We start from the raw sequence: 24,254 nt of genomic DNA, 5'->3' as shown, positions 1-24,254 counted from the left end.
CACTTCATCTTTATGAAAATAAAAGTTATAAAAGATATGTGAATAAAATATATTTTTTAAAATCTCGATTTTTTATACTTGTGATTTTATTATGCATAAAAATTGCCTCGGTCTAGAAGGATTTTTCCTTCACTGACCACCTACGTACACATTGCACTTTAAATAAATATTGAATTGTATTAAAAACGCACAAGGAAAGATTTTAAAAAACAAAAAATAACACTGTACATAAAAATTAATCTTGGTCGCAAAAATCAGAACAAGTCAGTTATTTTTCTGCCATTAAAAAGTTTAATAATTTTATTTAATTTTTTTTAAAATTATGTATTTTTTAATTGACATCATCCGAAATTCTCGGTTATAACGTTGGTTTATTTATTTATTTGGTATTATTTTGCGACCTGCCCCAGCATAGTATAAACACTCCCAATGTTAAGAACGGCTTTTGAGGTTGGGGGTGTTTATTCTGAAAGCTGTTCTTAACATAGGGAGGTTGGGGTGTTTATAATATGCTGGGGCATGTCGTAAAAATTTACCATTTATGTATTTATATTATTATTATTATTATTATTATTATTATTAGTTTTATTAAAAAGTTCTGTAAATATATAAAAAGAACGCCCTCAGAAAAACACCCATTTATTTAAATACTAGCTGGGCTACCCGACGTTGCTCAGGACCATATGAGAAAATTGAAGTTGATTTTGAATATAATTGTTATTCTTTGGAGAGAGGAATTTTTAATGTGTATGTATCATTTGCTATTTCGAGCAAAAGAATATTTTACCTACCCTAGGACGGCTATTACACATATGAAATAAGTGTGCCTTCTCTAGGACAGGTAATTTACAGAATGTATATGAAAAATTTTACCTTTTTGGGACGGGTAATTTACAACACATATTTAAAATGTTTACCTACCTTCGGACAGATAATTTCTATACATATATGAAACAATTTAACATACTCTCAACAGGTATTGTACAACATATATGAACTAATTTCTTTTTCTACTAAGGCTAATGATTTTAAGAAAATTAAAATCATTTTTAGAAGATGGATCATTAGGATTTCCAAATTAATACATAAATACATTGTGTTGATTAATGAGTTCGCAACCCTTGCTTCATCATAAATTTCAACATTACTACGTTTCTTTCCTCCCTCATTATCGGCAATATTATTGTAAGATAACTTGTCATTTTTGGAAGATGTCTTAGCAGGATTTTAAAATTAATACATAAATACATTGACAAAGTTAAGTGATTAGACTACCCTTGCTTCATAATCAAATTCTACATTACTCTGTTTCATTTTTTCACCACTATCGACAATCAAAATTGTTTGGAAAAAAAAACGTCATTTTCAGAAGATTACTCAGCCGGCTTTACAAACAAATAAACAAATATGTTGAGAAGCTTTGTGATTAGGCAACTCTTGCCTCACTACAAAATTCCACATTACTGTGTTCTTTCCCTCCCTACTATTGACAGCATCATTTTAAGTGAAATTATATCATTTCTTAACCAAAACTCAGCAGGTTTTTAAAATATATAAATGCATTGATGCAAATTATCATCAGGCAACTTTTACTTTATCACAATTTTTAATATTGATATAGTTCCCCCCCCCCTTACTACCACAACCGCCAACAACACATTAGTCAGAGACACGATGTCATTTCCGGAATATGATTCCATAGTTATTCCATATATTTGGAATATGACATTGTGGGACCACCCCAAAATGGACATTACTCTCTCCAGCTCCACCCCAAAACTGAAGGTTTGTTAATTCATAGAGAACTCTAGAGCACATTAAAAAGTAACATAATCATGTGTCTTTCTATTCACCACTACAACTATGACGCCATTCCCAGAAATTAACATTGAAAATTCAGAAAAATATTGTTGATCACCTACAGAAACTGATAAATTGTCTGGGCTTATTATTTCATTACAAACAGACCAATCAATTAACTCACATTGCATTATTTTTATAAATTCTTGGATATGTTACTAATTTCTACAATTATTTTTCATAACTTTAACCCACATTATTGCTCCCTTCTTACAAAAAATAATAATATTGATGTATTGTCTGGGTTGATTATTTCATTACAAACACACCAATCAATTAACTCACATTTCATCATTTTTCATAATTCTTGGATATATTACTAATTTCGACAGTCATTTTTCATAATTTTAACCCACATTCCAGTCATCCCTTACAAAAATCACAACTTTGATATATTGTCTAGGCTGATTATTTCATTACAAACATACCAATCAATTAACTCACATTTCACCATTTTTCATAATTCTTGGATGTGTTACTAATTTTGGTAATTATTTTTTATAATTGTAACCTACATTATCGCTTTACGAAAAAAATAACTTTGATATCTTGTCTGGGCCGATTATTTTATTACAAATGCACCAATCAATAAATGAACATTTTATGATTTTTCATAATTCTTGGATATGTTACTAATTTTGACAATCATTTTTCATAATTTTAACTTACATTTTCACCCACCTCCCTTACAAAAATAATAACTTTGATATATTGTCTGAGTTATTTATTTCATTAAAAACACATCAATCAATTTATTCACATTTCATCATTTTTTCATGATTCTTGGATATGTTACTAATTTCGACAAACATTTTTCATAATAGTAACCCACGTTATCGCAACCCCCCTTACGGAAATAATAACTTTGATATATTGTCTGGGTCGATTATTTCATTAAAAAATATCAATCAATTAACTCACATTTCATCATTTTTCATAATTCTTGGATATGTTACTAATTTCGACAATCATTTTTTATAATTGTAACCAACATAATGCCCCCATCCTTGTGAAAATAATAACTCTGATATTTTGTCTGGGTTTATTATTTTATTATAAACACACCAATCGATTAATTCACATTTCATCATTTTTCATAATTTATAATGTTACTAATTGCAACAATCGTTTTTTTTTTAAATAATTTTAACCCACATTTAGCCCCCCCTTACGAAAAAAATAACTATGATATATTGTCTGTGCTGATTATTTCATTAAAAAAAACACCAATCAATTAACTCAGATTTCATCATTTTTCATAATTCTTGAATATGTTTACTAATTCAGACAATCATTTTTAATAATTTTAACCCACATTTAGCTCCTCCCTCTTACAAAAATAATAACTATGTACTAATCTGTTAAAAATATACATGAAATAAAGTAATGTTTAGATTGTAAACTGTTTCAACCATTTCCGGCATGACTTCTTATCCCCCACCACACTTATAAATATACATCAAATAAATTAATGTCTAAAACGTAAAATGTTGCAGCCATTTCCGGGACTGACTCTGTAAGCCCCACGCCACTGTTAAAAATATGAATGAAATATAGTAATGTTTAACTCGTAAACGGTTTCAACCATTTCCTGGACTAATTTTATATCCCCCACCTCACTGTTTTAAAAACATACAGGAAATAATGTAATGTCTAAATCGTAGACTGTTTCAGCTTTTAATCTATATATATATATATATATAAAAGCGAAAATGTATGTATGTATGTATGTGTGTCTGCTAAAAACTGACGGAACAAAAATTCACAAACTTGGTATCATATTAAAGCCCCACCCTCTGGACGACAAATATCGAAAAATTAGCCCAAAAGGACCATCAGAAGTGTGTCAACTGATCGATTTTCTGCAGGGGGGGGGAAGTGACATTTTGATGTTAAACATTACATATTTTTAAATCAATTTATAACTGCCCCAAAAAATACGGGCGCCAACTTTTCTACATAAAGTATACACGGGGCTGTTTATTTTGGGTCAACTTGTATTTAAAACCCACTGAGTCATGTCACGTGATCTTGATGTCAGCAAACTCTAATGGCAGTCTGAATTTAAAATTTAAAAATGTTGTTATCGGTAAAAAAAAATTTAACCCTCACACAAGCTAAACTATGAACTTCTACGCTATGACAACGTTACCAAAGTTATTAGCACACTAAAAATAGTTAGATACGATACTTAAACGAAAAATAACAAGCCAAAAATGTGAAGTAAAAAAAAAAAATACGCTTACAAAAAATATTAACGATCGAAGTTTTTACAAAAAAAAACCAGCCAGATGCCATTTTCTTTTTTAGTAACAGTCTTCAGAGTAAGGAAGACAAAGTGAGAGAGAGAGAGACACACACATACACAAACGCAAACAGAGAGAGAGAGAGAGAGAGAAACAGATAGAGAGAGATGTCTAGACAGAAAACGAAATACGTAATTTAATAAACGCTAATGTGAAGTAAAACAAAAAAAATAAAATACTGCTACGTCATCTCGTAACGCTCCCGCGATGACCTCATTTAGTGGCTATCTGTCAATCAAACCTCTTTCACTCGCTTTATAAGCCTTATTTTAACAGTATAATCAATTCCTCTTACTCTTGGCCTAGACGGTTAAGTGGTTGGAGTTTGTTTCACCTTCGCATCAAGGCTCCCAGCCTCACGACCAAAGCTATTTTTTTTTCTTTTACATCTTTACACACGCGGGCAACGTTTCTTTATTTTTTTTACTTCGCTTATTCTTTAGTTTACTCCCCCCCCCCCTTATACACACAGCGTTTTTTTTGTTTTTTTTTCGCTGTTTTTTTTTTTTTTTTTTTTGGTTTTTCCGATTTTTTTAACATCGTTTTAGGGTTATTACTTATCCCCCCCCATACACACACCTACAAACACCCGAGCAATGCCGGGTACCCCCCTGCTAGTCTATATATATAAAAGCGAAAATACATATGCATGTGTGTTTGTATGTATGTATGTGTAAGGGCGAATGAACTCTTTTTCTGGGTCAACAGCCAACTACCACAGTGTATATTTGTGTGTGTGTGTATATATGTGTATTGGGATGGAGAGGGCTCCCGTAAGCCGTGGTGAAGGCAACCTTTCTAGGAGAAGCAAATCTCTGAGTTAAAAAACAAAGCGGGAGACCAGTACCCGCATTAAGCTGGTCTGCAGTTTAATTTGTTGCTGGCTATCTTGCTCTTGCTTGTTGCTGGATCTCAACATTTTGAATCGAGAGAGAGACTTAGCTGTCGTACAAAGCTAAGACTCTGTAACATCATCTTTGTATAGATACTCCCTCAGGCATTTGGGCTCATGGATTTTAAATATCTGAGGGAGTGGCACTCGTCTAACAAGACGTTGCAATCATCATCATGTGTGTTTGTATGTCTCGCAAAAACTTTCCACACGGGTCACGGTTTTTTGCCAGATCGCTATCATTTTAAAGTTCCAACCTTTGCCCGACAAATATCGAAAAATTGGCCAAAAACGTTAATTCCTTCACCCTGAAATCAGTAGTTTTCTACAGGGGGTCAGCAAAAACCATCCTCTCATGACGAGTTCGCTTCTACGCATGTGTCATACGATGTCGTAACCTGCTTTACTTTAAATATTTGAAAAAGCAACACAATTTCAGCGACATCGTCTTAGCTCAGTTGCTCTAAACGTTTTGGGTTCGAATCGTGGTGTGAGATGCCTTTTTTTTTTTTTGATTTTTTAAATTTTAATATTTAAGCATTTAAAGCCATTTTTGACGTGTTTTTCAGATCTTTTAATGTCTGTTTTTCTGGGGTTTTTTTACTTTGCTTATTCTTAGGTTTTCATTAACACCCCCCACCCCGCCTGACCACACATACTCAAAAACACCCAGGTACTCCCCGGGGTTATTTAAGCCATTTTTCACATGATTTTTTTTGTATTTATTTTTATTTTTCAGATTTTTTAAAGAAGTTTTAACGTTCGTTTTTCTGTTTTCTTTTTCGCGTTTTCTTTTTTGTTTTTCCCATTTTTACATTTAACATCGTTCGTTTGCCTTACGTTAGATTTTTGTGGGTTTTTTTTTTTTTCGATTTTTTAATGTTTTAAAATATTTACTTCGCTTATTCTTATGTTTTGAGCACACACACCTCTAAACACCTGAGCAACGCCGGGTACCCCCTCCCCCACTAGTATTAGATAAAGTAATTTTGAGATCGTAAACTGCTTCAGCCGTTTCCGGACCTGACTCCATATTCCTACTTCTTTTAAAATATATATGAAATAAAGTATTTTGGAGATCATAAACTGCTACTTCAGCCATTACCGGGGCTTACTCCATATTCCCCTCCCCACCTCTTAAAATATATTCTGTGTCGGTTATTTTGTATTTTTTATTTTTGGGGGAGGTAATGCCTGGTAGAAAACTATATTATGCTTACTAGGCTTTTTGGCTAAGATCAAAGTGTAGTATCTATTCTGACGCAGCATTTCAGTGAAATCATCTACTGGCCTCCTCTCCATAAACAGAAAAAGTGGTGGTAATTTTAAATGATAAGAAGAGTAAACAGGAATGCCTTTCGTAAAGGTTTCATCAACTTAAAAGTATACACGTGTTTTCGAGAAATCAATATCGCGGAATCCTTAATTCTGGCCAAGGGGAATAACTACGATCCTTAATTTCCGGAAGAGTCAAAGCAATTTATTCAAGCAGTAATGCTTGAGAGAATGAACAGGCACTAATTCACCACACCCCAACCTCACCTAAAAAAAGAAGGTTTGGTAATCTCTGGCAGCCTCCAGAGTACTTTTTAAAGCAACATAATCGTGCTTATTCCCCTCCTCCATCATCAACTCATGACGTCACTTCCAGAAAATGACTCAGCAAGTTTTTGAAATACATGATTTCATTATAAATTGTTTGTATTTTTTATTTAAAATTCATGCTACTCAAAAAATAAATATTTCAAAGTGCAGTTAGTGATTAGGCAACTTGCTTTACAATAAACTAATCAAGAAATTGGATTGAGAAACAGATCCTAATGTTAACTAATACTAAACAAAAATAGAGATAATACATGTCAGTTTCTTATTTAATAAATTGTTAGGTGAAAGTACAGAATAATTTAAATAATACCTTCCTCTCCCCATATTAAGAATGATTTTTTAAATAGCAACATTATTATTTCAACACTGTCCGTATTTCGTGTGTCATACCCCCTCCTCTGTCTTAAAATGATGTATGAAATTAAGTAAATATGAGATCGTAAAAAAGATTTATAGGTTTGTTTTCGTATTTACAAATTTCAAACTGCGAGTAAAATGTACGCATGATTTCGTTTTTTTTTTTTGTTTTTTTTTAACTACAAAAATTTAAAAAAATGAGTTAGTGTCATTAGTTAGAATTGAAATTAAAAAGAATCGAGCGTTCAGCCTCAGAAAAAAACGAAAGAACGCGTATGCGTACAAACACACAAAATGTCACCTAAAGCGTAATGAACATTTTACATATAAATTTGCTGATGTGTGTATGCGATATACATTCATGTAAGCAAAGATAGTATTCACTATAAACCACCCTTGGTGCATGAATATTATTTCCTGATAATTTCAGTGCTATGAGACCAGTACTTTCAGAGATTACACACACACACACATACGTCTACTGTTTTATTTATCTAGATATTTTGTTTAGATATGTTCATTTTATTACTTACATTAAAAAGTTTTGCGTAAATAGAAAAAAGTTGGGTTTTTTTTAATCCTTAAAAGTTTTGTAAATATTTAATATTAAAGAAAATGTTTTGTAAATATATTTTTTTTTTTTTTAAATCTTTAAAAGTTTTGTAAATATATTGTTAAAAAATCTTGCTCGCGAACATTCGAACATGTTTGCTATTTGACAAACAATCAGCAGCAAAGTCAACCGGTGCCACTTGAAATGTTCGACAATCTTTGTCTTCTGCTATGGGATATCTAATCTTTACTTGATCCCTGAAGTTTATCCAACGGAAAGAAGATAAAGCAAAGAACATATGAAAGTTTGAAAGAAGATATAGAAAATAGCAACATTATTATTTCAACACTGTCCGTATTTCGTGTGTCATACCCCCTCCTCTGTCTTAAAATGATGTATGAAATTAAGTAAATATGAGATCGTAAAAAAGATTTATAGGTTTGTTTTCGTATTTACAAATTTCAAACTGCGAGTAAAATGTACGCATGATTTCGTTTTTTTTTTTTGTTTTTTTTTAACTACAAAAATTTAAAAAAATGAGTTAGTGTCATTAGTTAGAATTGAAATTAAAAAGAATCGAGCTAACATTATTTTTTAAATTATAAATTTTTATTTCTTTTATTGACGTGTTTGTCGCACTAAAAATATTATTTTAAACAATAACTTTCTATAACTTTTAAATAAACAAAAACAAACTCACTTAAGAACTTTGATATATCCATAATGAAACAAGTTTGTGGGAGTCTTTTCTCGTCTCACACAAAAACACGTGTTCACATCTCAAGCCATATTTCTTGTCATATACATACACACACAAACATACCAGCACATGTCCACACAAGTAGATATATTAACGTTCGCATACATGTACTCACATTCATGTATATACACACACATGCTAACGTACACACATGTACTCACATACACGCACACGTATGAACACAAGGACAACGTCACTTTCAAAGGAAATCCACACATGCGCAAAAGACCACCGGAAACAATTATAAAAGCAAGAGCAATAAGCGGCATCTTTCTTTTCGGACCAACTCTCGAGCTGAGAGGTTCAACGAACCAGCCGCCACCCTTTCGGGAGGCTCGCGCTCGCACGTGTCATATCCCCTGCTACTATGTATGGGGCACGAGCTAACAGACAGTATGTACACTTTATACGTTTTCTATCTCCATGGCCTGGATTGACTTTTTCTCATTCTCTCTCTATACTACAATAGACTTTCCTCCTCACCAGCTAATAGCGAGCGACACACACCAAACTGGATTGACTTTCTCTCTTTCTCTACAATAATAGACTTTCCTTCTCACCAGTAAACAGCGAGAGACACACGCCAAACTAAACACGTGTAGTACCCTTTTCTTTCACTTGTTTCTTCACGAAATAAATCCTAGTTCGTTTAATTCAAGTAAACGCGTTGTTCGTTCCTTCCTCAAAGCAATTCATTTTTCCTTTCCCAATTCAAATCATTCTTCCTAATTTGCACCACCTCAACAAGTTGCTTGTTTACATTTTCGTTGGGTCATGCAGCTCGTTCGTGCTAACAGTTGATTTTCGTGATGATACTTTGTACCTCGGTCACTTGGGATTAAGTTGTAAATCTCGATGTGTAGGCCCCTTTTATTAGTGGCGCTCTTTGATTTCTGAGCATAGTAATATGAAATCAACAGATTATTAAAGAGGAGATATTTCTCTACAAAACGATGCGATTTTCAGAATTTTTTAATTGAATTTCTTTCATATTTCTTTCACTGAAGTTTTCCAGTTGGATTTTTTGTGAAAAACAACTTAAAACCCTTTTTTAAGCTCACCATAAGTGACCTTCCTTTCTTTAATATTTTTTATACCTAGAGACTCACAATATCATGCGCACCAAATTTGAAAAACACCAACATTTTTTTTTTGTGTGTGTAAAAAATAAAGCCGTATTCATAAAAAATTAGTGACATAACTTGAAGTAGCCTGGATAAAAAAAAACTATTAAAGACACAAGAAAAAGAATTATATATCTATAAAGCAAAAAGATTAAATTTTATTTAAATCAAAACTTTATCAAAATAACCCAAAAAAAATAAATGGGATATCGCAAGTTGAAATTAAGGTAAATTTAACTTTAGTTACCAGTTTTTGCATCCCAAACTAGGCTAGTAACAGTAAAAAATCTGCAACAATTTATCAGTGACAACTTCAGAGTAGTTCTGAAGTTGTCACTGATAAATTGTTGCAGATTCACACTACAATTTACCCTTCACTGAAAATAAAATAAAACCTTTTGCATGTAACATATTAATTTCTGTTAATTATAATAAAACAATCATTTATTTCTCATACAGATTATTTCACAAACAATACTTCACACATTTCCATAAATTTTGTTCATTGATTTGTTTGCTTGTTCTTGGTTGATTTTTAACTATTTAAATCTTGTCCCTTTCCTTCAATGTTAGAATATCATCTTGCATGTAGTTCTTGTAGTAACATCTGTGATACTATAAAGTTGACCTGAGTCACTAAGTGCTGAGACAGGGGTGGCAATAGACAAAAGAATAGGAAGTGTCTGGAAATAGACAAAGAAATAGGAAATGTCTGACAATAAACAAAGAGATGGAAAGTAGCAAACAATAAATCTTTAGGTATTTTTAGATCGAGCCTTTATGATTTGACAATGACAATAGAAACCCACAGAACAGATAAAGCAGGGAAAAGCAGCTTCCAGTAGCTGGGGGGGGGGCGACTTCAGATACCGACACAAAGAGTTAGTTGACAACTAGATGCCATTCACGGCGGATGGGAGTTGATAGTGAGTACGGTTGGACAGTTTTTAGAGTTGACTGCAAAACAGAGATAGAGCTGAATTGTGACTGACAGACGAGCCTAGCCTTGGAAGTATGTGAGGTTTGGACTATAGTTTCACACACACCCAGATTCCATCTGATATGTATGTGAAGCATTGGCGTTGTGTTGTTCCTTTCTTTGTTCCACAACTTATTTTAATATTTCTACTTTGTGACCCAACGTGTGTTCCCATCGACAGTCGCCAGCAAGAAAATGATGATCCGGCCATAAGAGGAATAGTCGAATGAAAAATCCACGACACATGACGTTGGAAGTTGGCGATCTGTCAGGGCCGTACACGTCTGGTCACATATCTATTAAGGGTATCATTACAAACAAGTTTACAATGATATAAATTGTTTTTGAATTATATCATGAAACATTATTTTTACATTTGTGTACGTTCTGATTTGATTTTCACCACTTTGGGAAAATAATTTAAATTAATCTCTCTAATTTTGGAATTGAGAAAATGATCCTAATATATTTATTTTATATTTTTAATCAGAGAGGGACATTATGAATAGAATCACTACTGAGAAGGAGGACATATTTTCTAAAGATCTTCCTGAATTATATTGAAAATTAAATTCAACATTATTTATAACTTTTCTCATTTATTTTTCTGATTTAAATTTTTTATTTTTTAAACTTGGTAATTTCCCAAATTAAGAAATATTACTAGAATGTGTAGAAATTCCACAATTGCTCATTTGAAATGAAGTTTTCTGAAAAGTTGATATGCTATAATTTTAGATGATAGTATCATTTTATTGTAAAAGTTTATTGTTTTGCATCATGGAATTCAATCATTCGACCAACTATTCCTCTGGCCTTCATCAGGTGGTAACCGCGACGGATAGGAACTTTGAATCTCCTAACTGCATTCTCAGCCATCACTGCCATCCGTAGTTGTTGTCGTCTCACCACATTTTGACCAAGTAAACGAAGGTCAGAGAAATAGTTGGCTGGAACGTTGTGAATAAACAAACCAATAAAAGATGAAAAACAACAACTAATAAAGATGAGACTAATAGTCCGAAATAAAAATGAATTAATAAAATTAACAATATAATGCTCATCTTAAAAATGAATTCCAATTAAGGAATAATATATATATACCAATCGGTACGGACCCGACTATGGAAGATCAGATAATAAATAAACATGGATCAAAGAATCCAACCTTGATCGCCTTTTGGGTCCTGTGGCGCAGTTGATAGAGACGTTGAATCTCTACAGTTCCAGATGAACATTGTCTGAAGATAGCGGTTTCAATCCCACCAAAAGCGTGCCAGAGGTTTACTTGGCCAAAATGTGGTGAAACGACAACAACTATGGATGGCAGTGATGGCTGAGAATGCAGTTAGGAGATTCAAAGTTCCTATCCGTCGCGGTTACCACCTGACGAAGGCCAGAGGAATAGTTGGCCGAAACGTTGTGAATAAACAAACCAATAAAAGATGAAAAACAACAACTAATAAAGATGAGACTAATAGTCCGAAATAAAAGTGAATTAATAAAATTAACATACCTTAACTTCATGCGTCGTTGATCTTGTCCACCTGGAATTCATCTTGTTCTTGGAGGGGAGACTGGAAACGTGTTTTGGACGATTATTCATTCACTCCAAGACGATGATTGGTTTTATATAGTTTTTTATTCACCTTCCAGGTGTCGATTGCAGATTTGCTTGCATGGTTCTTCCAAAGTCTTATTTTCACACACATCAGCGCCCCCCCCCTCAGTGAAGGGGAGGGGACGACCTGTTAAGCTGTCTGTTCTTCTCTATATCCAAACACTAACTCTCTGACTCCAGCTAACCTGATCACGTGACTCACACGCAGATCTGATCAGCTGATCCTCACTTCCGGTAAAACATGTCTACAATATGATTTAACATATTTCTTTCTTATGTTCGACCTATTTCCTAACATTCCTCCTCCCGTTTTTTATCAAAATGTATGACTAAAACATACATTTTCTACCCATATTTACTATGAAGGAGATACCTAAGCTCACCCCACTGGCAAAAGAAAACTGTCATACCATTCCAATAAATAATAACATCTAATAAATAAAATAACAGCCACAAATAATACCATGTGGCGTGAATCCTTGCGTCCTCAAAAATCAACAACTCTCTAGCCTCCATCTCGCATCTTAGGTTCATGCAGCATCACAATAATCTCTCGTCACAGTTTTAAGGACAATTACATTACATATTTTTTTAACTCTCTCTTAAGAAATTATTTAAGTTTTCTTATTCACCTTTCTTAGAAATACCTGTTACTCTCAAGGGAGATAATCCCAAATAGTCCTCTCCCCTTACTATGTCTGTATTTTTCTTTTCGCATATAAACAACTTCAATTTTTTCTTCCCTTCCTTTTCTTCCTCTTTTTCCTCCTCCTTTTTTCTTGCCCCCTCTCCTTTTCTCTCCTATCAGTCATAAGATAACATATAAAAAAAATTAAAAAATGGATAACATATGATTAACCATATTGAAATCAGCATCCTCTTAGTTCCATAAATATTATGTTTTCTAAGAACTTACAATTGCTTGATGAATTAAATTTGATCATAAAAACTTAATGATTTACTTCTAAGGTTCCCTGATGAGTAAATTATCTTTATAATTTGTGTAAACTAGATAAAACATTTGAAACCTTAGAGTGCAGAGCTACTCCTATTTTTTTCCTGGCAAAATTGTCGACTTTTATACCTGACAAAGGTCAATGGTTACTGTGGGGTATATGGTTAAAAAAGAAGAAGAAAAAAAAAAAAAAAAACCCTTTCCATAAGCATGTGACTCCTACGAGATGAAAGATTTTTCTCATAACATTACGAGAGCATTTCCTATGTCTCCCGCTGAATTACGAATTTGGAGAAAAATCCCATGAAAAAACAAAACAAAAAAAAGTTCCACGACCATCTCGAAAACTAGAATAAATACCGACTGAACCCTTGACTCTTCCAAAACTTAAGAACTAGTTGACCCCTTACTCATAACCCATAAATCTCTTTTTCCCAGTTTTATTATTATTATCATCATTATTAGTATTAGTATTATTTTTAATTAATTAACATGTTCTTACTTTTAAATTAATCATTATTTAAATAAACTCCACAAGGCAAAGATCACTCCTTCTCCATTCTGCGAAAAAATACGTCAAAGAACAAGAAAAACCTGCACAATACTGATTTGAGAAAACATCAATTACGAGGGGTGTGCAATAAGTAATTCTCCTGACCCACTTCCCATAGTAGTAGAGCAACGAAACTTGGTACAGTTATTACATGACAACCACCCAGAGTTATGCATTTCCCCCATCGTTTGATGCAGCTCTGGAGACCGTTTTTGTAGAACACCCCAGGTTGGTCCTCCAACCACGACGTGACTTCAGAAATCAAGGCTGCATCATCTGGGAAATGCTTTCCTTTCAAAAACAACTTCATGACTGGGAAGAGGTGAAAGTCAGAGGGTGCAAGGTCAGGAGAGTAGGGAGGATGGGAGAGGATTTCATAACCACATGCCCGTGCTTCTGATCTGGCGACATGCGAGTTGTTGACCGGAGCGTTGTCCTGCAGGAGGAGGGTACCTTTTCTGATCTTGCCCCGCCTCTTGATTTTGATAGCTTCCCTTAATTCCCTCAAAAGTGAAGCATAATAGGCTCCTGTAATTGTGGTACCCTTTGCCAGGAAATCTGTCATCACTACTCCACTGGTCCAGAAGACTGTGAGCATGATCTGCCAGCGGAGAGCTGCATCCTTGCCTTCTTTGGAGGTGGTGAGTCCAAGTGCTTCCACTGCATTGACTGGGCTTTGGTCTCTGGATCATAGTGATGGACCCAGGTTTCATCCTGTGTAATCAGTTTTTTGAAAAACTTTGACTCATCTTCTTGGCACATCTCCAAATTCATCCTCGAGCACTTGACATGTTTTTGCTTCTGGAATGGTGTGAGCAACCTGGGAATCCATCTGGCAGACACCTTATGCATATGCAAATGGTCATGAATGATAGTTTGCACAGACCCTGTACTAATCTTGACATCTTGGGCTATTTGGCGAATAATAATGCACGGATCTTCCAAAATGGCAGCCTCAACTTGATGGACAGATGCCTCATCAATGACAGAAGGGGGGCCGACCAGGTCTGGGAGCTGTTTCTACAGACTTCCGACCATGTTTGAATTCACTTCTGCCATTTCCTCTTCTGCCATTTATGCCATGTCAGGGGCATTCCATTTGCTCCCCGACGCTGGACAGCTATATGAGAAAAACTTTTTTTTTCCCAGGTCGGTAACCACGACTGCCTTCAAGGCATATAGCTTAGCAGAAAATATCGGATTTCACACATAAATTTTTCCATGTTGATCCTACTCAAAATCAACGGAAATCCCAATCACCCATAAAACACAATTCCTTTTAGACAACACTTGTGTTTTTTTTTTTTAATCTAAAAAACATACATATGAAAATTTCATTATACAGTTTACCTCCAAATGGAGGTAAACTGTATAATGAAATTTTCATGAATAACATTTTTTCACACCAGAAAAAAAATGAACAACATTTTTTCACACCAGAAAAAAAATTCCTAAGAAAAAACACTGTACAAATTGGAAAATAAAAATTTTACATTGGCAGAAATTGTCCATTGTTTCACACAAAAAGAACACCGAGTTTACAATTGCGACACTTACACATAACAAACTTTTTTTGATTGACATGTTTTTTGACAGGTTTTTTTAACCACACACATGCTTCTCTTCTATTTCTTTTTTTTTTCTTTCTGTTTTTCACATTGTCTGTATTAATATTTTTTCTTTTATTTCCTGTGTTTGCAATCACATTGTCTGTATTAATATTTTTTCTTTTATTTCCTGTGTTTGCAATCACATTGTCTGTATTAATATTTTTTCTTCTATTTCCTGTGTTTGCAATCACATTGTCTGTATTAATATTTTTTCTTCTATTTATACACACTATATACACTATATACTTTTTCCTTTTTTTTAACGTACCGTTCTTCCATTATTTTTTCTTAATAAGTTAGCATATAAATCTATGTATGTATAATTTTAATGTGTCTATTTTTTTTCTTCAGAACCATTCCTTTCTTCTTCCCCCCCCCCCCATTGTGTCTAATTTTTTTTTCCACCATGGTAACCTCCAGTTCGAGCACCAAAATGGGGTTGTATTGTTGGTATCATAAAAGGAGTACCATTATATGGTCGTCTAAATATTGCTGTCTATTTGTGATGTATTCATATCTAATCGTTCATATGCAGGTGTGTGTGTGTGTGTATTTTGGACATATCTTAACCATGCGTCGTTGATCTTGTCCACCTGGAATTCATTTTGTTCTTGGAGAGGAGACTGGAAACCTGTTTTGAACGAATCTTCATTCACTCCAAGACGATGATTGGTTTTATATAGTTTTTATTCACCTTCCAGGTGTTGATCGCAGAAGAATGGAAAGTGAATGTCTTTGCTTGCATGGTTCTTCCAAAGTCTTATTTTCACACACGTCGGCATACCCCCACCCCACCCCAGTGAAGGGGAGGGGAGGGGACGACCTGTTAAGCCATCTATTCTCTATGTCCAAACCCAAACTCTCTGACTCCAGCTTACCTGATCATGTGACTCACACGCAGATCCGGTCAACTGACCCTCACTTCCGGTAAAACGTGTCTACAATATGATTTAACATATTTCTTATGTTCGACCTATTTCCTAACATACACTCTAAGATTTAAATCTTTTTTTATCTAGTTGGAAGTTTACACGAATTATAAAGATATCTCTTGTGGGATGAAGTAAAAATCATAGACAGAGAACGTTGATGGAAAGTAAAACAACATAGAGGCAGTGGATATGCTGAGTCATTTAAGTTACCCCAGAATTAAATTCCATATGGGAACCGTTAATTACAAATTCACATTAACTATGCTTAAGTATAAGAAAAATATAATTTCATAAGTTTAAAGCATACAACATATAGGAACTTTATTATAAATGTATGACTAATCACATGCATTAACAACACAGTTGAGTCTTAAGGACAATTACATTACATATTTTTTTAACTCTCTCTTAAGAAATTATTTAAGTTTTCTTATTCACCTTTCTTAGAAATACCTGTTACTCTCAAGGGAGATAATCCCAAATAGTCCTCTCCCCTTACTATGTCTGTATTTTTCTTTTCGCATATAAACAACTTCAATTTTTTCTTCCCTTCCTTTTCTTCCTCTTTTTCCTCCTCTTTTTTTCTTGCCCCCTCTCCTTTTCTCTCCTATCAGTCATAAGATAACATATAAAAAAAATTAAAAAATGGATAACATATGATTAACCATATTGAAATCAGCATCCTCTTAGTTCCATAAATATTATGTTTTCTAAGAACTTACAATTGCTTGATGAATTAAATTTGATCATAAAAACTTAATGATTTACTTCTAAGGTTCCCTGATGAGTAAATTATCTTTATAATTTGTGTAAACTAGATAAAACATTTGAAACCTTAGAGTGCAGAGCTACTCCTATTTTTTTCCTGGCAAAATTGTCGACTTTTATACCTGACAAAGGTCAATGGTTACTGTGGGGTATATGGTTAAAAAAAGAAGAAGAAGAAAAAAAAACAAAAAAAAAAAAACATACCGGGCGTATCTGCATCGCACTTTGAGAAAGAAGAAGGAAAGGATGGCCAGCGTATTTGTATACACGAAGGGCATCTTGGGAAGGCAGAGCATGATGGGAGAAGCTATTTTTTTTTTCCTGTCTCTTCCTTTTTTTTCTAGATAGGAGGATATAAAAGCTGGGAAAAATTCCCGGGGGGGGGGGGGAAGAAAAAAGTGGTGTCATGAACATCTTCTCTTGAAAAGAATTTCGTATTGCTGACATTTAGATTGTGCGGTGTGACATTGGTGGCGAGAGACCAGGTGTGGTCGATTGGAAAAGAAGAGGGCAGAAACGTGCTGTTGTCGAGAGAGTGACTTACTCCTTCCCGAACCCCAGAACCGAATCCTGATTATAACGCTATTTCGGCAAGTCAAGCAGGTTAACATGATGTTGAGACGCTTCACTGGGGAGGGTGACCTAATTAAATGGCTGGAAAAATTAAAGATGGTGGCAAGGTTGCAAAAAATCGAAGACGTGGTCACCCTGCTGCCGCTCTACTTAGAGGGGGAAGCCCTCACTATTTACCAGCAGATGCGCGATGAAGATAAGGGAGACCTTGCCTCAGTGGAGCAAAGACTGAAATTGTCTTTCGCCGAGAGTCCATTTGAAGCACTCGGCAAGCTTGCAAGTGTGAGGTGGACCGGTGAGTCTGTTGACATCTTTGTTGCGGATATCAGAAGACTGGCAGGATTGACTGGAGATGACGGTAAAGCTATACCTAGTGAACAGCTTCCCAGAAGAAATCTCTGCGAACATGCAGAGAATCACTGAGATCAATATGATGGAAGTGGACGATCTCTTGGTCCACACCAGAATCCTAGTCAAGAATTTCAAGGGCCCAATCGTGGCTGCAGCTGTGAGTGGAAATAAGTGCATGAGGCCCCACTTGAATGACGAGAGACAGCGAGGTGACAGGAGGAGAGGCCTTCCATCAAGTGCCAGGGTCCTCACCTGCTGAAGGACTGCAAAGAGCCGAGACCGGGGATCATCTGCTACCGATGTGAACGAGTGGGGCACGTTGCTGCACGGGACCAGGGAAATGAGTGAAGGGGAGCCATTGCGCAAGTGGTTCCCCCTTCTATGTGGAAATGGCGCACAACAAAACGTTGCCTCAGTTACTGGTAAGTAGTCAATGGGAAGAGAGACATGGCCCTTGTTGACTCAGGCTGCACCACGACGTTGGTAACGAAGAATGTCGCTAGATCATGGAGCGGAGCCAGGAGTATTAAGACCGTGGATGGCAGAGAGGTGAAATGCCTGGGAGAGACACCAGCGGAAGTACTGGTGCAAGGTGTGCCTATTGGACTACGAGCCCTAGTGCTGGATCGTCTGGTTGGTGATGTTGATGTAGTTTTTAGTTGTAAGTGTGATCAACCAACAGGGGGGCGCTACGTTGAGAGGGGGCCAAGTAACTTTTAGACGCCTTGGCGCAATAGGAGTGGAAGGTGATAGAAATATCAGAACACAAAAACCAGAGGCTTACTGCATCGAGGACGAGGATTTCCTGGCGAGGTTCGATGGTGAGAGATGGACGGTGGAATGAGAATGGATCTCCGGGCCTCAGGAACTACGAAACAAAGTAAACTGCTATGAGAAAACACTGCGAGGAGAAATAAGAAAAGGATTCAAGGAAGAAGTGGAGAGGTGGATAGAGAAGGGAATTCTTAAACCGTGGACAGGGGAAGAAAAAGGAGTGCTACCATTACTGGAGTGCTACCATTACTTCCAGTTGAAGGTATCTGTAGTGCTGATACCATCAGAAAAGAACAAGGCGGATTCGATGACACAGGTAAAGAAGGCCTGGCTGCAAGAGAGAAAGGAGGTTTCCTCAGTGTGTTGTGCAGGGGAGGAAGTTAAAAAGTTACACTTTGGTCGAGAACGGACGTTATTTCTGGCAAGAGAGGTTTACCTGGAAACCATCGAGAAGGAGGTCAGGAAGGTAGTGGAGCACTGTCAGGAGTGCCAATCGATAGACCCCGGACTGTCCAGACATGAAGCAGGAGAGTTACACATTGCAGAGGACTGGTAGCGATTGGCCATTGATGTGACCCATTATCGCCATAAGCTGTATCGACTGTGGACCGGGGAAGTTTGCCATATGGAGAGAGATCAGGGCAGAAGCTGCATGGGCGATCAAAGGGGTCATTGAAGAAATATTTTTGGAAAGAGGGCTGGTTGAGGAACTGTTAATGGACAATGGCCCCGCTTTCCGATCAGAAGCCTTTAAAGAGGTGTGTGATAGGTGGGGAGTAAGGCAATTTTTTAGGGCAGCGTATCGGCCGAGTGGCAATGGGATAGTGGAGAGGAATCATCGCACCATCAAGGCTGCTGCAGAAAAAAAGCAACATTTCACCCATGGAGGCAGTGTTTTGGTACAACATCTCACCGAAAACCAGACAAGATGAGACAACTGTGCCTCATAGAACCATCTTTGCATATAAGTGGCGGCATCCGTGCAACAAAACGGTAGGAATTGAGGGTGAAGAAGCTACCATTAAAGTGGGCGAGGAGGTGTGGGTAAAGCCCCCCAATGCAAAATGTACCACTCGCTGGGGGAGGGGGGTCGTAACGGGAACCCAGTCAAAGAACAATGTGATGGTGAATGGCGTTCCCCAGCATATCCTAGACCTGCGTCGTGTAACCCTGCCAGTGCGCAGTGATGGCAGTGAAGTCGATATCCACCAAGAAACTAACGATGCACCCCAATTCGACTTAGCCCCACATTGTGGTTCTTTACAACTGGACGAGAATGTCTGTAGTAAACCTGAAAACGTCAACCCCCAAGAACTTGTCCCCCAGAGGCCTCAACGTGAGAGGAGGATGCCTGCATGGATTATGAAGTGTCTTATTGATCTCAAAGATCAGGGGGGCATGTGGGGTATATAGTTAAAAAAGAAGGAAAAAAAAATGTACCGGGCATATCTGCATCGCTCTTTGGGAAAGAAGGAAACGATGGCCAGCGTATTTGTATACGCGAAGGGCATCTTGGGAAGGCAGAGCATGATGGGAGAAGCTATTTTTTTTTCCTGTCTCTTCCTTTTTTTTTCTAGATGGGAGGATATAAAAGCTGGGAAAAATTCCCTGGGGGCGGGGGAGAGAAAAGAGTCATGAACATCTCCTCTTGAAAAGAATTTCATATTGCTGACGTTTAGATTGTGCGGTTTTAACATTGGTTACGAGAGGCCAGGTGTGGTCGATTGGAAAAGAAGAGGGCAGAAACGTGCTGTTGTCGAGAGAGTGACTCACTCCTTCCCGAACCCCAGAACCAAATCCTGATTATAACGCTACTACGACCAAAACATTGTGCAGATAAAATTGAAGATGAGAACAATTGTCAAATTAATCTAAACAAAAAAATATTGTTCTTGTTATTGAATCTTTCTTTGACCATTTCTAACACCTGATGAAATTTTCAGAACATTTGATAATATTGCTAAACAATATATAATATATTATTGTTGTTAAACAATATGTGTGTGTGTGTGTGGTATAATGTATTTTGGACATACCTTAACTTCATGCTTTCAATTTGTCTAACTCTTTTTTCCTACTCTTGTTCCTCTTTTCTGATATTGTCTTTTGAACATTTTCATAATATTGTTATTTATTGTAATATTATATAACATTCTAAATTATTATTTTTGTCTTGCCTATATTGCTGTTGTCAATTATTGACTCATTCTATTTGTTCACAAATTGATTCCACAATTGATTTCTTGTTTCATCTGCAAATATTTGACAGAATCAGCTTCCTGGAAGATCCATAGAGCTTATGCGAACGAATACATTTTAAAAGAGAATTTGGCACGCAACATTGCACACATTTCTGATCGTCATTTGATGATGTTTTCCACTTCGGCCTGGACATACGAACCATATTTAAGCAGAGAATGTCGGACTTTACTTGAAGCGCTTGTCCTTGAATCAGGCTTAAAATAAGGTTCCTCTTTGGCAACTAAAGACATTTTTTTTGTAATTTAAAAAATGTTTTTTTTTATTTAATCTAAATGAAATATATGAGGGGCCTTCAATAAATTTCCAGACTTTTTTGTATAGGCACTTTTATTGATAGTACACTTTTATTGATAGTACACTTTTATTGATAGTACACTTTTATTGATAGTACCCTTTTATTGATAGTACACTTTTATTGATAGTACACTTTTATTGATAGTACTCTAGTCCTCTTCGAAGTAATCCTCCAATTGCAATGTACTTGTTGTACCATTCCAAAAACTAGTGGAAGGTTCCATAGAAGTCTTCTTGTGTAAGCTTGTCAATGCCCCTTGTCATAGCCTCTTTCATCTCCTGAATTGTCTAATAATGACAGCCTCTAAGGAAAACCTTAGAAGAAATAGAGCTTAAGAAATAATCAAAGGTATAGGGAGCAAAGTCTGAATTATAGGAAGGGTGAGGAACTGTCTGATGCCCATGACAATATCTTTAATTCTGATCTTATCTGAGCACCCTTAGGACAAACTTCACACAAATCCTCCACATCTTCAGTTCATCACAAATAATTTTGTGTACAGTTCCCACACTGACATCAAACTGTGCACTCCTTATCCATGAAATTCTTTATTTGACCAATCAACTCTGGTTTTCTTACTTCCTTACTCCTCCACATCTTTCATCATCTCTCACAGACTCCCTGCCTTCCTTGAATCTCTTATGACACTGAAAAATTGATGATTTATTCATGCAAGATAGTCCAAAAGCAGTCTGAAACATTGCAAACGTTTCTGTAGCATTTTTTCCCCAGTTTAAAACAATTTTATTGTTCTAAAAGTGTCCTCACGTTCAGATTGCACTTTTAAAATTCACCAGCTGTGACAATCGGGCTTTAATAAGGTGTATTCCAATTCCTACTGTAGCTGAAAATCATAAAAACTGGTCAGTCATCTCATGTATAGCAATAACATGCAGATTTTACATTACATTAGATTTACAACAATTTTAAATGTACAAAAAGTCTGTAAACTTATTAAAGGCACCTCATACACAACTTTTCCTTTCATTTTTCAGTTTCACTGAAGTCATCAATTTCTGCAATAAATTAATTGGAAAGGTATTTGATGTGAATGATGCCTATTTGGTATTGGTCATATCTTTTCAATATTTTTCAAAGTCCACTTACAGTCGTGTGTGTTTTTCAAAGAGTCCACTTACAGTCGTGTGTGTTTCAGTTCATCTTCTCTATATAAAAAAATAAAATAGGAACAAAATGACAGTATAGAAAAAGTACTAAAGCCAGATATTAACCAAAATGGTCACACTACCTACCTGTATCTCATACATGTTTTCCACTAAAAGTCAATCGGTTTAATTACAATTTGTAATTTCTTACAATTTCTCCACTTTGATTCATTCTCCCAATTACGGGATGCTCACCTACTAATTACTACTACACACAACGGATCCAAGGAGGAAATTCTCCCTGGATACGGCATACCTAAGGCAAGGGAGAGGGTGATTGCGGTATGGGTATGTTGGTATGTTGGAAAAGAAAATAAGTTGGGCCTCAAAATGGGATATGCCACCAATTTCCCAATTTAAGAGAAAAAAGTGCCACCAATTTCCCAATTTAAGAGAAAAAAGTTGGGCCTCAAAATGGGATATGCCACCAATTTCCCAATTTAAGAGAAAAAAATGCCACCAATTTCCCAATTTAAGAGAAAAAAGAAATAAATGAAAAGATAACCCTTTACTCCGTGTAACAGACGTTGGATGACACTTTGGGAGTAGTTGTTTCTCATTTCAATCAGAGTATGTTGAAATTTTAAAGAAAAGAAATTAAACTAGAGCAGAAGCATATATGATACTATCGGGTGTCATTTACCGATGTTAATTTTAAATTACGACACGGTTTACTATCAAAGATCATGCATCGGAAAGAGACAATTAAAGACAATAAAAAGGATTAATTAAAGAAATATTAAAATGTGAAGAAGAAGAGTCAGAGAAAACAGAATGCAAGATAAGTGTTTTCTTGACTTGAAAAAGAGTCATATAAAAAAAAAGTGGATAAGAGAGATGATTTCTTTTCTTTTTTGCAAATGTAAAAAAAAAAAAGAGGAAGAAAAAAAAAAGAAAAACAAAAAAACGATGTTGTATAAGTGTTGAAATACTTTGTCATTGTTATTGTTAAAAATTGTTAAGAGTTTGTTGAAAAATGTTATATTGTAAGCTATGGTGGAGGAGAGAAAGGGAGTGAAATGTTATGCATACGTGTACGAATGTGGCACGCGTCTGTGGATGAAATGTCAGAAATTGACAAACTAAACGTTTCAATATTTCTCATACAAACCTTGTTATTGTTATGAAAAATGTAACAGAAAGGAATCTGGTTATGTGGATGTCTGGAAAAAGATTGCAGTTGGACGCCACTATAATTCTCTCTGTCGTTCCCCCCAACTCTCTCTCTCTTTCTACCATAAGCAAGACCAACAGGAGAAATAAAAAACTTACACCAATGTTTGTTGTGTTTTGAATTCTTAAAAAGGGTTTATAATATTACTTTCAAAGACATCTTAAAATAGATTTAACAACATTTTCATCAAATTTCAACTTAATTACTGCATGCACACAATCTCTGTATTCCTGTAATGATACAGGAATACAGAGATTGTGTGTATGCATCAGTGTTTATCTGCCGTCTGCTTATTTCTGCTTTGCTGCTACTGCTAATATTGTTGTATATTGGAAGAGATGTATGTTGTAGGACGTGTATCAGAAGAGATGTATGTTGTTTGACGTGTATCAGACGAGATATTTTTACAGTTCGTATGTAAGAAGAATGCATCATACCTTTTTTTCTTCTGTATTTTTCCCCGCTGCTCCGTGACGAACGTGTTTAATGAGACGAAACTTCAGGTATGTCACGTTAAAAAATTCTGGTCGCATTCCGTTTCACTTTTTAATGCTGACACAAAAAAAAACAGGCAGTCAAAAAAAAAAAACATGATGATATATGAGAAATATTTTTTTTGCATGCGTTTTTCTGTTCTCGGTGCTTCGGTCCACATTATCAGTTCAGACGTTACCGGAAAAGGTGAAGGCCCTACAAGCCACTTCGCGTCTGCTTTACATTTCCGTAACAGGAAATCTCACGGTATGGATATTGCCGTCCGACTCCCGACTCCCAATATTTCGAG

At 35.7% G+C, this 24,254-nt stretch overlaps 1 protein-coding gene across 3 annotated transcripts in view; it reads left to right on the top strand.

Annotated features, from left to right (window-relative positions):
• Positions 1 to 23,573, top strand: part of LOC145256389 (cyclin-dependent kinase 2-interacting protein-like) — a 161,014-nt gene extending 137,441 nt beyond the window's left edge. Inside the window, exon 5 of one of the 3 annotated variants that reach the window (XM_080115238.1) lies at positions 20,843 to 23,573. In XM_080115238.1, the coding sequence (XP_079971364.1) occupies positions 20,843 to 21,039 (197 nt within the window). In that variant the 3' untranslated portion in view covers positions 21,040 to 23,573. The remainder of the gene's footprint in view (positions 1 to 20,842) is intronic. The other 2 variants (XM_080115239.1, XM_080115237.1) reach the window with 2 other exon arrangements.
• Positions 23,574 to 24,254: the final 681 nt, after the last annotated feature.

The sequence above is a fragment of the Euprymna scolopes genome, chromosome 32, assembly GCF_053919585.1.
Source record: "Euprymna scolopes isolate OS-2025 chromosome 32, ASM5391958v1, whole genome shotgun sequence".
NCBI classification, from domain to species: domain Eukaryota; kingdom Metazoa; phylum Mollusca; class Cephalopoda; order Sepiida; family Sepiolidae; genus Euprymna; species Euprymna scolopes.
This window is presented reverse-complemented; position numbering and strand designations above follow the sequence as displayed.